Source organism: Coturnix japonica, chromosome 3 (genome assembly GCF_001577835.2).
Source record: "Coturnix japonica isolate 7356 chromosome 3, Coturnix japonica 2.1, whole genome shotgun sequence".
NCBI lineage: Eukaryota > Metazoa > Chordata > Aves > Galliformes > Phasianidae > Coturnix > Coturnix japonica.
The window spans coordinates 95,506,242-95,521,128 of NC_029518.1; the positions used below are offsets into that span (position 1 = coordinate 95,506,242).

The 14,887-nt window shown below is 53.3% G+C and overlaps 2 protein-coding genes across 16 annotated transcripts in view; both read right to left on the reverse strand.

Moving 5' to 3' along the window:
- The window catches only part of DNMT3A (DNA methyltransferase 3 alpha), a 30,580-nt gene extending 26,890 nt beyond the window's left edge, over positions 1-3,690 (reverse strand). Inside the window, exon 1 of the mRNA XM_015859806.2 lies at positions 3,643-3,690. The gene's annotated coding sequence lies outside the window, so the exon portion shown is untranslated. The remainder of the gene's footprint in view (positions 1-3,642) is intronic.
- A 3,956-nt stretch (positions 3,691-7,646) lies between these two features.
- DTNB (dystrobrevin beta) overlaps positions 7,647-14,887 on the reverse strand; it is a 131,661-nt gene continuing 124,420 nt past the window's right edge. For 11 of the 15 annotated variants that reach the window (XM_015859758.2, XM_015859757.2, XM_032443424.1 and 8 more), the window contains 4 exons: positions 14,542-14,631; positions 13,279-13,332; positions 10,916-10,951; positions 7,647-9,422 (listed from right to left, as the gene is read on the reverse strand). In XM_015859758.2, coding sequence (XP_015715244.1) covers positions 10,947-10,951; positions 13,279-13,332; positions 14,542-14,631 — 149 coding nt within the window. In that variant the 3' untranslated portion in view covers positions 7,647-9,422; positions 10,916-10,946. Of the gene's footprint in view, positions 10,952-13,278; positions 13,333-14,541; positions 14,632-14,887 lie in introns of all 15 variants that reach the window. The other 4 variants (XR_001554485.1, XM_015859760.1, XM_032443423.1 and 1 more) reach the window with 3 other exon arrangements.

Below are 14,887 nucleotides of genomic sequence, written 5' to 3' on the forward strand. Positions count from 1 at the left end.
AGAAAGCTGACAGGGGCGAAAACAAACCATATAAAAAAAACAAATAAAACAAACCAAAAACAAGAAAAAAACAACAAAAAAACAAAAAAAAAAAAACAAAGAGGGGGGAATATAAGGAGTGTGGCACCGCGCTGGTGAACTGGGGGGCTGCCCCCCTCCCCCCATTGCCTTGGGCTCCAGCTTTATGCTGTTACTTTGGGTTGGGGGGTGCTTTGGGCTTTGGGTCGCTTTTTCCCTATTCCTGCTTTTAGGAGGCTTTATCTCCTTTGCCTCGGAAAGTACTTTCCGGGAAATAGAGCGGTAGAGCAAAGAGGTAAATGACGTTTCGCGGCTCTGCCGACAGGGGACTGTATCTGAGAGAGGAGGGGCAGGGGGACGGGTCGATGGGGGGAGCGAGACAGAAGGCATATCAGGAGGACGGCTGGGGATCGGTGGGAGCAGGACAGAGGGGCGACCGAGGGGGGCGGGCAGAACCAAGCTTGAAGGGGCTGAGGGCTTCCCTTATCGCTTCCGCCAGTGAGAAGCAATCACGGAGGTGAGGTTTCGATGAGGTAGGGTAGGGAACGGCACAGCGCGCAGCCGACTCAGCCGCTCCCGCATCGCAGACCCCGAAAACCACCGCCGCACATCCCACCCCCCCCACAACACAGACAGCCCCTTAACCCCCCACCCAACCCCGGAAGCCCCCCCCCCTCCCAGAAAGCACCAAGCACGCCCTCCGACAAAACCCGCTGACCATTCAGCGCCGTCGGCGTCAAAAAGGACGCAACGGGGGGGTTGAGAGGGGGCGTGGGGAGGGCGCGCTGCACCATCAATTCTTTCCTGCCCGGCAGGCGGTTAAAGGGGGGGTTATGATAGACCAGGGAGTTACATGGCGGATCGACTGCGGGGCCGCGCGGAGCAAGCAAATGCGAGGCGGTGCGGAAAAGCGGTGCGAAGGACCGAGGCCAGGAATGCCGGCGGAGCACGAGCGAAGTCCGGGCCGAGCACCGCACACAAACCCAAACCAAAACCACCCAACACACACTGAGCAGGAGCCGAACCGCCCGGCGGGGCAACCTACCGCAGCTGCTCCGCCGCCACCGCCGTCCCACTACGCCGCAAAGCGGAGCTGAACAAAATAAAAAAACAACGAAACCAAACCCAGGCCGGCAAAACAAAGACACGCCGTGCTGGTTACTAATGTACGTCAAGCACCATCATCGGGACATGGGGATGGGGGGAGCGGAAACCTGATGGGACGTGGCAACAAAAAAGGCAAAAATAAAATCAAGCAGAAAACAAAATTAACAAAAACAACCCAAAGAAAAAAACGGAGTAGTGGGAAAAGAGGATGAGGGATAGCAAGGATAGGAGACAGGGCACCCAACAAAGCCGCTGCCCATGCCAGAGTTGGAGCAAGATATCGCGCGCAGTGAGGTGCCGAGCCACGGTAGAGCACAGAGACTGAGGCTGTGGATGAAAGCTGCGCACGTGCTCCAGTGCCGAGCGCTGGGTTGTTGGATGAAGCAGCCAAACCCGAAGCTAGAGGACCGTGACCAGGACTGGACCGCACGAGGATCACGGCCATGCAGGACACACAAGCGACCAGGCCAGGCTGGGCTCAAGGTGTGGCAGAAAAAGAGCCAGGCCGAGCCGTAGCTGAGTCCGATGCCAAACTGTATGTAATAGTTAGGGAACTGAAGTGAAGAGCCGGGTCCAACAACTGGGACTCAAATACCACTGTAGGGACCATGCAGAGCATGGAGCAAAGCCACACTCGAGCCGTTGCTTGCTGACCCTCAGCCCTAACCCTGAGTGAGCCCAATAATGTCAGTGCCAACGCAAAAGGAAAAACAATTAGACCTAACAGGGAAGAGGCCACGTAAGCTGAGAGCCGGCTCAAGTGCACACATGGAAAAAGAAAGCACTGATAAAATAAAAAAGGCCCACTTAATTCAATACATCATAATTATAGTAGCGTCCCCTGGCAACTTCAACAATCACTGCTATCATCAGTGGCTGCAGGGAAGAGAGAAAACATCCCACTCTGATTGGCACCCACAATCAACAATGCTTCATTGATTGGGGACTTCGGGCAAAAGGAAAATAAGTCCTCAATCTCATCTAACTCCCAAAATAAAAAAAAACCCGACGATTCCATCACAACTCCCAATCCACTCCACCCATCCATCCATGCCTCAATCACCCCAGCCCATCGCATCCCGAAATCCCCCATCCCGAAGTCCAACAATCACAAATGCCAAAATCCAATTCCCAATCCCATCCACCCACATCCCATTCGAGCCATCCGCATACAATCGTCCATCCCATCCACAATCCCATTCCATGCCCCTTTCGCCCATCCCATCCAATCCCATCCCATCATTCCAATTACCCACATGGTCGCCCACTGAACACTGTTGCTTCCATCTCAAGCACGATACTCCAGGGCACAGCTCCTTATAGTTCTGCTTGCTCATTCTTGCTGATACCTGCTTGCTCAAGGTGAGTGCTTTCACTGTATCCGTGAAGCCGGATCCCATATTTCGCCTCTCCTTGGCCACAACCTTAAGCCTCCCCTGACATAGGGCGACTGCGGACCACTTTTTCACTCACTAAGGAAGTACTATAGCAAAAGAACACGAGTCGGGATGACCCTGCGATCCGGTAACCCGTGAGAGATTGTGGCTAGCACCAAATGAGCTGATTTACACACACACACAGAAGGATTTACAACACGGCACAATCCTCTGTTACACCGAGGGTGATGTTTTGCAAACAGAAGCAAGGATCTACCACACACCCATTTGTTATGTAACAAGGGCTTATCAACACCCCCATAATGGTTGAACGGAAACAAGGCGACAGCCATATTGGAAAAGTAAAGGTGGAAAGATCTGTGCTAGGCAGCTGCCATCTATACTGGCTGTTGCTCCAATGTGAACCGCGCCGCGCGTTGCAAGGCGTCAGCGTACATGCGACACGCAGGCGATAGGGGCTGAGCTGCTAATTACAAGAATACGACCTGTAACTAGATAGAGCGTCATAACTCGCCACATGACTGCAAAGTCCGATAATGGATAGACTACACCTCACAATCGAGCAAAGTAGAAACTCGTATACCGCTCTACAGTATTTCCAGGATAGGAAAACATGATGCGTGCACAAAAGACGAGCCTTTTCCACGGCGCTTTAGAAACACACAAGTGTGATATAAGGAATTTGATATGCACGAAAGGAGTACGATCAGGAATATGAGGGTTTGTCTCTACTTACCAATCACCCAAACTAGGACAGGCTCAGAGGTTGGCCTGCTGGGGGACAGTGCAGAACACACCCAGCAGAAGGGAACACAATGCAAAGGTTGTAGGAAGTAGGAGGATCTAATGTGAATCAACTGAGTAACTGTGAGAGAACAAATGAAAGGTTTGCCCATCCCCGACTGATGGTATTTAGACATCTGATATGGGTGTTCCAGTCTTTGCGAAATCCGTCTACTTGTGGTTCGCTCCATTGCCGAATTGGGTGTATTCGCCACCTTTCCCTATCACACTTTCGAGTGTCGTTCTCATCCGTTGTGATTGATTACAGGGGGGGGGGAGGGCCGCTGCCATCTTTTCCTGCCCGGGGCGTTTAAGGGGGGGGTTTGTGCGGGGTTACCTGGGGCGCTGCGGGGCCCGGCGGAGCGCTGCGGGGCGGTGCGGGGCGGTGCGGGGCCGAGCGGAGCCGAGCGGAGCCGAGCGGAGCCGAGCGGAGCCGAGCGGAGCCGAACCGCCCGGCGGGGCCCCTCCCGCAGCGCTCCGCCGCCACCGCCTCCACTGCCGCAAAGCGGAGCTGAACCGCCCGGCGGCCGCGTGCGGTCCTAATGCCCGTCAGCACCTATGGGATGGGGTGGGGACGGGATGGGGACGTGGTGGGGATGGGGATGGCGGTGGAGCGGCCCCAAAGCGCTGCCCATGCGGTTGGAGCCGGAAGGTGCCGAGCCGTGCCGAGCCGTGCTGAGATGTGATGAGCTGCGCCGTGCTCAGTCCGAGCGCTGGGTTGTTGGTGCAGCGCCAAACCGAGCTGAGCCGTGCCAGGATGGACCGCACCGGGTCACGGCAATGCAGGACACACAGCGACCAGCCAGGCTGGGCTCAAGGTGTGCAGGGCCAGGCCGAGCCGTGCTGAGCCGTGCCATGTTGTGTTGGGCTGAGCTGGGCCGGGCCAAACTGGGCTCAATCCAACTGTGCCATGCAGTGCTGGGCCAAAGCCACGTCGAGCCCTGCTGCTGACCCTGAGCCCTAACCCTGAGTGAGCCCCTGACTGCTCAGTGCCCGCAGGAACGTGCTCAGGGAGGGCCCCGTGCTGGAAGGCGCTCAGTGCACATGGGGGCACTGTAAAATAAGGCATTAATTAATAATCATAATTAATGTTACGTTCCCCTGGCTTCATACCACTGTCTCACTCAGTGCTGCAGGGAAAACCACTCCCACTCTGATGGTGTTCTTGAATGTGGGGCTGGGCAGGGATGGTCCTCATCTCATCCCATCCCCATCCCATCCCATCCCCATCCCATCCCATCCCATCCCATCCCATCCCATCCCATCCCATCCCATCCCCATCCCATCCCATCCCATCCCATCCCATCCCATCCCNCCATCCCATCCCATCCCATCCCATCCCATCCCATCCCCATCCCATCCCATCCCATCCCATCCCCACTGAACCACTGTTTGCCTTCCCCATCTCAAAGCAGCTCTCCAGGCACAGCCCTATTTTTCATCACCCTCATTCTTGCTGATCCTGCTTGCTCCGGGAGTGCTTTCCCATATCCTGAAGCCATTCCCTAATTGCTCTCTCCTTGGCACACCCTTCCTCCCCTGAACACGGGCCCTGCGGCTTTTCCTCCTGGAGTCTTGCAAAAGCACAGGTGGGTGCCCTGGAGGTACGTGGAGATGTGGCTGCACGAGTATATTTACACACAGGTTTACACACGGCCACATTTGTACACGGGTGTGTTTGCACAAGCACGGATCTACCCACACCCATTTGTTGTAAGGCCTTTCCCCCCCCATCCTGGTTCCCGGAGGAGCAGCATTGGGGTGGGGGCATCTGTGCTGCAGCTGCCTCACATCTGGCTGTGCTCCCTGGCCGCGGTGCGGCTCCGTCTGCAGCGGCGTTGGCTGCTCCTCATCAAAACGCTTCCTGAGGCGCTCCCCTGCTCGTCAGAAGGCCTCACCCCTCGGCGTGCTTTGCTGACAGTTTTCAGGATGGAAAACATGACTCGTGCCAAAGACGGAGCCTTTTCCACCCGCTTTGAAACCCCCATGTGAAAGGAAATGTTGATGCAAAGAGCGTCGGTTGGGTTTTGCCTCCTCTTCCCATCACCCATTGGCCGCAGTGTTGGCTCTGGGGACAGGGACACAACCAAGGAACCATCCAGGTTGGGTGAGACCTTGGAATCACAGAGTCGTAGAACCATGAAGGTTTGCCCATCCCCGCTGTGGTTTCCCATCTCCATTGGGGTTTCCAGCCTTCCCCATCCCCACTGAGGTTCCCCATCCCATTGGGATTCCCACCTTTCCCTATCCCCATTGGTGTTCCCCATCCGTGCTGGGATTCCTGTCTTGCCCTGTCCCCACTGGGGTTCCCAGCACTCCCCATCCCCTTTGGGATGCCTGTAAACCCTCATCCCGCTGGGGCACCCATTGGGATTTCTGCCTATCCCCTCTGTGGCTCCCCATCCCATTGGGGTCTGTACCACTGCAGCCACGGGCACTCCCAGCCCAGCAGCTCCCTTTAGGTTAATGGATGCAATTATCCCAGGCTTAAATCTCTGTGTGACAGGAGAGGTCACTGTGGGCTGTGGGAGGGCAGCGGGCTCCTGGCAAGACATTTCCTATGGCCATAAATCTTCCACCCCACAGCACAGAGCAGCATCAGAGATGCAATGGGCAGCTCCATCCTCACTCCATCCCCAGCTGCAGCCCCATCATCTCCATCCCATCCCCATCTCCATCCCCATCCCACCCTCATCTCCATCCCATCCTCATCCTCATCCTCATCCCATCCCATCCCATCCCATCCCATCCCATCCCATCCCATCCCATCCCATCCCATCCCATCCCATCCCATCTTTCCCATCCCATCCCACTGACAGGTGCCAATTTGGAGGCAGCTCTCTGGGGGTTTGGGGATGGATTAATGCATCTCACTCAGTGTGTGGGAGCCAAATTAAGCCGGTGACACACGGTCAGCCGCTGACTCAGCCTTCGTCACGCTCCGGTGCATCTGCAGTGTGCGGGGCCGTGGGCACTGGGCTTCCCCCGTGGGGTGTGTCAGCCCCAAAGCCTCCGCAGCTCTAAGTGCTGAGTGTCTCTGCAGCAGAGCAGAGGGAGGGGAGGGGGGGGTCACAGCTGTAGACCCCCACGGTGCTGGTGGGTACCGTGCCATGCCCCTGTGCTGTGCTACTTCCTTGTGCCGTGTCACATCCCAGTGCTGTGCTGCATATGGTGCTGTGCCACATCCCATTAACATGCCCTATCCCAGTGCCACACCATGTCCCCAGAGTGGGGGCCGAGGACCAGGACCCCCACACCCTGGGGCTGTCCCCATGCCCATGGCTCCTGTGTGGTGTTTGCACTGTGATTGCCCCGATAACCCCACGGGCGCTCCCCATTCCTTCCCCATCAATCATTAATGCCAGCTGGGTGTGGGGCAGAGGAGGAGGAGGAGGAGGGCTGGAGGAAGGCTCGTGGCGTCTCCCAGCTCATGGCAGGGGAATTAATTTTACAGTGATGGATGAGAGTGGGAGCGGATAATGCAGCCCTGGGTGGTCATTAAATGCTGCAAACGAGCACAAATCCCATCCCTGGTGCCCCAGGGTCAGAGCGCTTACATCGAGGTCACCCAACCCTGCAATGGGGGGAGGCCAGGACCCCACCTTGCTCTGCTCCCGGGTCTCCATGGGGTGCATGGGGTCTTCATGGGGTGAACGAGGTCTCCATTGGGCACATAGGAGTCCCTTAGTCTCCACAGAATGCGTGGGATCTTCATAGGGTGCATGGGGTCTTCATGGGGCACATGGGGTCCTTGTATCCCCATGGAGCATTTGGGGGTCCTTGAGTCTCCATGGGGTGCATGGGGTCTCTGTGGGGAACCTGGGATCTTCATGTAGCTCAAAGGGTTTCTATTGAGCATATGGGGGGTCCCTGGATCTCTATGGAATGCATGAGGTTTCCATGGAACACACACTGGTCCCTGGGTCTCTATGGGGTGCATAGGGCCTGCATGGAGCACGTGGTGTCCTTGTGCCCCCGTGAATACCAGGGTCCGTGGGTCTCTGTGGGATTCATAGGGTCTCCATAGGACACATGGGGTGGGGGTGCAGCCTGGAGCAACGCGAAGCCCCCGAGCCGTGGCCCACCCCAGCCCCATCCAGATGTGCGGTGCGGCGGGCCAACATCTGGTGGGGCCGTGGCCCTGAACACAGGCTGCTCTGTCTGCTCCCAGCGACCCGCGCCCATGACCAACGCGGATAATCCCCAGCTCTGCCATTCCGTATGAATACGCAGTGAAGCATTGGCAGCTGCTTCCACGCTGTGCACTGATTTCCTAACTAAAACCCTTTTTTAACATTTATTTTTGCTCTTCCACGAATATCTTTGGGACGAGACACCCCGTAGGGATGAGATGAATTTATTCAGTATTTGGCAGATGACAGAACATGGCTTCCAGTTCACAGGTTCCTACCAATGGCACTCCCGTCTCCCCACCATGCGCTCTGGGCACTGGTGCTGATTGAGCCACCAAACCCCATGGTGTGCACAAGAAACAAACCCCAAACTAGAAAGGAAAGATGCACACAAGCTGGAGCCATGATGGCACAGCTCCCAGCTTGGGGAAAGCATGGTCTGCAGTCTCTTCCTGCAGGGGGTTAAGGCGGTGATGGTGAAGGCAAGCAGAAGGTTTGCAATGTTCCCAGTTAAACACAAGCAAGCTGTAGGGTTCGCTTCCCAGCATGGATGAAGGTTGGAAAGGCTGAGTCATCACGTCCAACTGTCAGCCCAGCACCACCACGGCTGCCTACGGAGCCACGGGATCATTCTGGTTGGGAAAGACCTCCACCATCACCGTGTCCAGCTGCCAACCCATCGCCACCGTGCCCACTAACCACATCCCTGAACAGAATCATAGAATCATTCTGATTGAAAAAGACCTCAAAGGTCACCAAACCCAACCCCACCCCACCATGCCCACTGACCCATGTCCCCCAAAGCAAGAAGGGGAAGTCGTGGAGCGAGCAATGATACAAAACAAAAAGGAGTAGTCGTGAGGGTGCCCTGTGGATCTGCATTTCACGCGCTGTGCGTGCGCTGAGCCGGGCTCTCATCACTCCTCTCCCCTCCCTGACAGCTCGCTCACAATATTTACACTTGGCTCAGGCTGTGGCCACCACGTCTGTTTATTTCTGCTCTCCCAACGGGCTGCAGGTACCCAACGAGCGCTCTCTCTGGTGCACTGGCTGCTGTTGGCTTCGGGCTTTATCGCTCCTTCCCATTCATCACCCCTGATAAATATTTATGGCTGCATTAGGGCACTCAGCTCCTTCCACTAAAAATAACATTCCGAAGCACAGAGGGGGGAAAAAAAAAAACCACACCAAAATGGTGTGATTGGAACTGATTGCGATGTTTCCTAAGCACCCAGACGGCGGTGAGCTCCCAGCCTCAGACTACACAACTCTGCTCTTTCTCTTAATTTTAAACAAAACCCAACCCAGCTCTCAAGAATGAACACAGAGACGCTGATGCCAACCCAGAGCTGCTCGTCCCCAAATTCCCTGCCTGGAAGGGGACATTTGCTAACAGTTTAAAGAAGAGGCACTGGTCCAGGGTCCTCCCACTGCTCGTTCCTCCCCGACACACCATCACTTACAGAGGACAATGCAATATCAAATGCAACAGCAACCCGACAGCAGAGTGGTGCTTCTAGGTGGGTCTTAAGGGTCTGTCCTCAGAGTCCCCCCTACTTTACACACAAAAAGACCCCAATGGTGCAAACCTCATTTTTGTCATGCACAGCAAAGGGTGGGAGCCAAGAGGAAACAGCCAGCATTAGATGCGATGGTGCCGCTGTTGGGTGGGAAATCCAACAGATTGGAATGCGTAGCGGGAGTGGGGAGTATTGCCTTTTTCTTGAACCTCCCGCAAATGGCAGAGTTCGATGGGGCACTGTCTGATTATCGTTAGTAAACACATTGAGGAAAACAGTACATGCAATGGCCTAAGAAGCAAAGGCCCACGGGGAAAGCCCTCGGTCGGTTGGGAGAACGCCGGCACTGGTGGGAGGTCAACGCCGGTCACAGTTGCGCGATGGTGATGGGTCGGCCAGAACGTGCCTCTCCCAGCGGCGCGGGGACGTCTTCGGGGCATGAGCTCACTGAGAGCCCCCTGCGCCTGCACCGTGTGAGACAGAGATGGAGCCTGTTGGCATCGGACCATGCAATCACAGAATCATTGACTGGTTTGGGTTGGAGGGAAGGAACAACCATAGAGTGGTTTGGGTTGAAGTGACCCTAAGGAACACCCATAGAGTGGTTTGGGTTGAAGTGACCCTAAAGAACACCCAGAGTCATAGACTGGCTTAGGTTGGGTGGGAAGGGTCTCTAAAGACCATCCAATTCCAATGTTCCCCCCCATTCTTTCCCCTTCTGACTCATTCTGGAGGATAAAGGAGTCCGGTAATAGTCTCTTGCCTTTATTATCTCACTTCTCTCCATTTTGTGCTCCTCAGCACCATCCCTGACGCTTCAGCCCATGTCCTGTGGCAAGGGACAGCCACATCCCAGCTGCCCCCATACAGCAAAGTGCAGCACAGCCATTAGAGTCCAAGGGGCACAGAGGGACTGCCACGTACAGCCGACACAAAGAGCTCTGTGCTGCCAACGTCTCCTCTAATGGCATCATTTCTCTCCTTCTTCAGTTACCAGATTGTTTCCCAGCCGAGACAGGACTTGAATTTCTAATGTAAAAACTATCAGAGGAACTCTGAAGCTGCTTTCAGGTTATCTCTATCCATTACTAAAATGGCAGGGAGGCAGAAAGGGCAAAAGCTTTGTTTTTCTGCTTTGCAAATTACCTTCAGAGCACAACGGTGCCGGTTTTATCATGCAGAATTGTGTTTTGCAGCCATTGCGCTTAATTCTATTTGGCCAACATAAGCTGGATCCCAATGGACAATATGAAGGTGGGATCCTTGTTCTGCTCTTTGGGTTTTGAACAAAGTACAAGCTTCCAGCACAGTGGAAGAAGACCCAAGAATGGGATCCCCATTGACCTCTGTGAACCCACGTGTGTGCCCACGCTGCATGTTTTGGCGGCAGGAACCCTCCTCCTTCCCACCACCATGCTCAGAGATCAGCACTGTGCATCAGGCAAATACTATGCGGCATGGAAACCCAACCCGGTGCCCTCCTACGTTTTTCAGTGTGGAGATGATAGGGATCTGCCCCAGGTGCCTCGGAGGCATTGTGAGTGTGGGGCTCAGCCTTTCCCCGCCGACACTGTCTCATGCTCCCCAGCACCTGTTTGTCTGTCCATCTGCTGTGCCTTATTATAACGCAAAGTGCTGGATCTTTGAGGGTAGAGATTGTATTTTTAGTACATCTGGATAGCGTCCGTCGCAATAGACTCCGATTTCCTGGCGGAGGCCTCTCAGTGTAAAAGTAATGCTAATAAAAGAAGAGATAACGGCGGTAATTCTGCTTTCACTGAAGTTAATGATGTTTTCTCACTGTCTGTAGCAGGAGCTGAATTAGGTCATAACTAGGAAAACCCAGCACCCTTTGGAATAGGTGTGGAGTAGTGGGAGGGAAATGCTCCTTGTCTTGTACACAAGAAGAAAAGGAAGGAGAGAGGCAGAAGGTTGGCAGAGAAATGTCCAGGCTCACCTGAACTGCTGCACAGCCTGCGGTTGTCCCTCTAACCTGCAACACAGGAAGAAGATACATCCTTAAAACAGGCAACTGTATTTCTTGTGAAATGAAAAACCACTGAATCATAGAACTGTGAAGGTTGGAAAAGACATCCAAGATCATCCGGTCCAACCATCAACCCATCACCACCACCATGCCCACTAACCACGTCCCTAAACTGAATCACAGAACCACTCAGGTTGGAAAAGACCTCTCAGATCCCCAAGTCCAACCCCAGCCCACCCCCCCATACCCACTGCCCACATCCCTCAGTGCCACATCCCCATGGTTATGGAACAGCTCCATGGATGGTGACCCTACCACTCCCTGGGCAGCTGTGCCACTGCATCACTGCTCTGTTTGGGGAAGAAATTTTCCTAATACCCAACACAGACCTCTCATGGAGCTGCTTGAAGCCATTAGCTCCTGTCCTAAACCCAACCACTCTATCTCCCATTGCTCTACTGAGCAGCTCTTCAGCTGCAAACAGCTCTGAAGTCACTGGGATCAACTTCCAGCCCTCTGGAACACAGGAGAGGAGCCCCAGTTAAACCCTAAGCACGTTTCCCACAGCAACCCAAGAAATCCCAGAGAGAGGCTCCCCTGGCCACCAGCACTTGGAGTCTGGAGGTGCCTCCACCACTTCCTGGGCTGCAGGAGGATTGCGCCTTCAATATTGATCATTCCTTGATTTCTTGGCCAGCTTTTCATCTCGCTATCTCTGCGACATTAAAAAATCACTTAATTTCTGGCAGAGATAATATTTACATTCCACACAATGGCTTTTGGGCCAAGTCCTGCTTTGGGTTATGTCACCGTTCCCCAGTGCTGCTGCAGTGAGTAATAGGATTTGTCCTACTATGTCTCCACCACATGTCCCATCTCAAAAACCCTCTTCTCCTTTATTCCCATTGCAAGATGGGATGCACATTTGGGAGGGGGGGGGCTGGGGAAAGAGAGAAAAAAAAAAGCAGAATGGTCATCTGCTATGCATCTCAACTATTTAGCTTAAGAGGAATGTTCTAGGGCAGAGAGAGTCCTGTGATTTAGAGCCAACGCCACACTGCTTTGAAAGCTGAGATCAGACTCGGTGCATTTCTTCACGCATGCTGACAATGCCGAACGCTGATGGACAAAACATCAGGAAGCTGAGCATTCCCAGGCACCTGAAAGCGCTGCACTGGAAGACTCAGGAAAACAGGGAATTTTAGTGAGAAATGTGAGCCCCTTTGCTTCATCTCAGCCGGAAGGAAAATACACATAGAACAACAACAACAAGGAAAAAGATCAAAAGTCCAAGTTTGTCGCTGCTGGAATGAGGCTTGGCTCAACGAGACAGAAAAACCTCCGGGGTTGGTGGAGATGAAAGGGAGCCATGAGCAGCCCCGTGCTGCCCACGTGGGATCATTGCCTGTGGGCGATGCTGAGCGCCCATCCGGCCAAGGTCGTACGAGGCGGTGCTGTGCTGGTACCCAGCCCACACGTGGGGCTGTTGTTTCTGTATGTATTCACCCACAGCAGAGCTCCTGCAGCACTTGGAGCAGCTCTTCCTCCTCCTCTTACACATTTCAAATATCTGTGTGGGGTTTTGTTAAAGAAAAATGTTCCCTAAAGCTGGATGCACACTGCGGGGACAGCTGTGGTGGCACTGAGGCATCGAAAGTCATCTCTGGGGAATTAGAATGGAGAAAGCAAATTGACCCCTAGGGATGAGCAGATCCAGAAATGTGAGGTGGAGGATCAGAACTAGACAGTCTTCAAGATCCCTTCCAACCCAACCATTCTATGGCTCCATGACCTTTAAGGTCCCTTCCANNNCAACCATTCCATGACCTATAAGGGCCCTTCCATCCCAACCATTCTATGCCTCTGTGACCTATAAGGACCCTTCCATCCCAACCATTCTATGCCTCTGTGACCTATAAGGACCCTTCCAACCCAACCATTCTATGCCTCTGTGACCTATAAGGGCCCTTCCAACCCAACCATTCTATGCCTCTGTGACGTTTTAAGGTCCCTTCCAGCCTAACCATTCTATGGCTCTATGATGTTTAAGGTCCCTTCCAATCCAAACATTCTATGGCTCTATGACGTTTAAGGTCCCTTCCAACCCAACCATTCTATGGCTCTATGATCTTTAAGGTCCCTTCCAACCCAAACATTCTATGGCTCTATGACCTATAAGGTCCCTTCCAACCCAACCATTCTATGCCTCTGTGACCTATAAGGGCCCTTCCAACCCAGCCATTCTATGGCTCTGTGACCTATAAGGACCCTTCCAACCCAACCATTCTATCATTCTGCAATTCACAGCTCAGAGATATGATTTCTTTCCTTACCTCGATCCTTCCCGTTCTGTATTTTTTCCATTTCTTTTTCATCTTCTTCCTCTGCTTCAAGAAGAAAAAAAACAAGCATAGATGAGACGTACGTTAAGAGAACTGAGACATACGGAAATCACAAGTTTTAAGCTAAAATCCAACCTAAAAAGTGGAAGTATTTTTATGTAAAAAGGGAATGGCTTTATGGAAGAAGGAAATGGCTTCATGTTGATCTGAGGTGGAAGCCCTGAGGTCCCTTCCCGTAACTGCTGTTTGCCTTTTTGTGCTCTCTGGACCCCAGGGCTAGGCTGTGCCCAAGGCTGGGTTTTTGCTCCATACCCATACCAGCAATATTTCAGCTGAAGAGAATTTAAGACAAAGCTCATATTTATATTGCAGAGCATAGGAACAGAAGGTCACATCCTTCTGTAGATGGTGGCTTGTATCTGTGTGCAACATCTCCCTGAGCCCTGGGCAAACAGGTGACAGTCGTCACACGCAGCGCTGTCACTCCTGCCCACTTCACACACTGCTGAGTGCAAAGAGAGGCAGAAAGCTCCTCAATAAAGGGCACAATTTGAAGACCTTCCAATCAAAGTAGATCTTGATCTGCACACTGACATTTGCTTTACTTGCAAAACACCAGGAGCACCAGGAGGAGCACCAGGACCCATAAAGTCTCAAACCAGAGCCACACAGCATTCTGTGATTCCATTTAGGGACGTGGGTTAGTGGGCACGGTGGGGATGGGTTGATGGTTGAGCTTAATGATCTTGGCTATTCCAACCTTAATGATTCTATGAATGTACGATTCTTTATCATTAAGCAAGAGCACATAATTAATTTCCTTTTCACTTCCTCATGCCCCACAGCTGCATCGCACGCCACATCTGCTGCTGGACCAGCACTGTCATTGCTCAGCAGCTCGTGCCCTGCTCAGGAGATCTGACCTTCAGGAATGCAGCATTCCCAGGCGGTGCTGAAGCCATGGGGAGCTCCTGCTATTGCACACACACAGACCAATAGCAGCAGGAGCACAGCAGCTAGGTGTTAGTCTGCTCCAAGAATCAGCAGCCAGGCTTCTATCTGCAGAACGTGACCTTAACCATCAGTGATAAAATCAATGGAAATCCTGTTCGGATGGCATTTGGAGTTCTCAACGACGTTAGCCATAAAACATGATTGTTTCATTTTATTGTTGAAGAAATGAACGGATCATCTTGCATTAAACCTTAAATAGAATTTTTATAAAAAATAAACCTAAAGACAAATCACTCTTACCTGAGTGCAGCTCCTTCACCAGCGATGACATCGTGTTGGTGATGGAGTCGGCGGCCACCAGCAGGTCATTCCGCAGGTTCCTCCTTGTACCTGGGAGCAGAGCAAACACACAGCGGGTACAGCAGCTGCCTCACAGACCCCGGCCCCGTGGGGCTCAGCCCCACAGAGCTCAGCTCCACGCAGCAGAGCCCCACCAGGGACCCCTGCTTGGGAGGGCAGTAGTGCTGCACCCAGCTGCATTGGAGGGCCCTAAGAAGAGATCTGGATTTGCTCTGGAATGCTCCCACTCTGCCTGGCTGCCTATTGTTTGCTTGGCTAATTAGCTGCTGCTTTGCTTTTCTCCTTG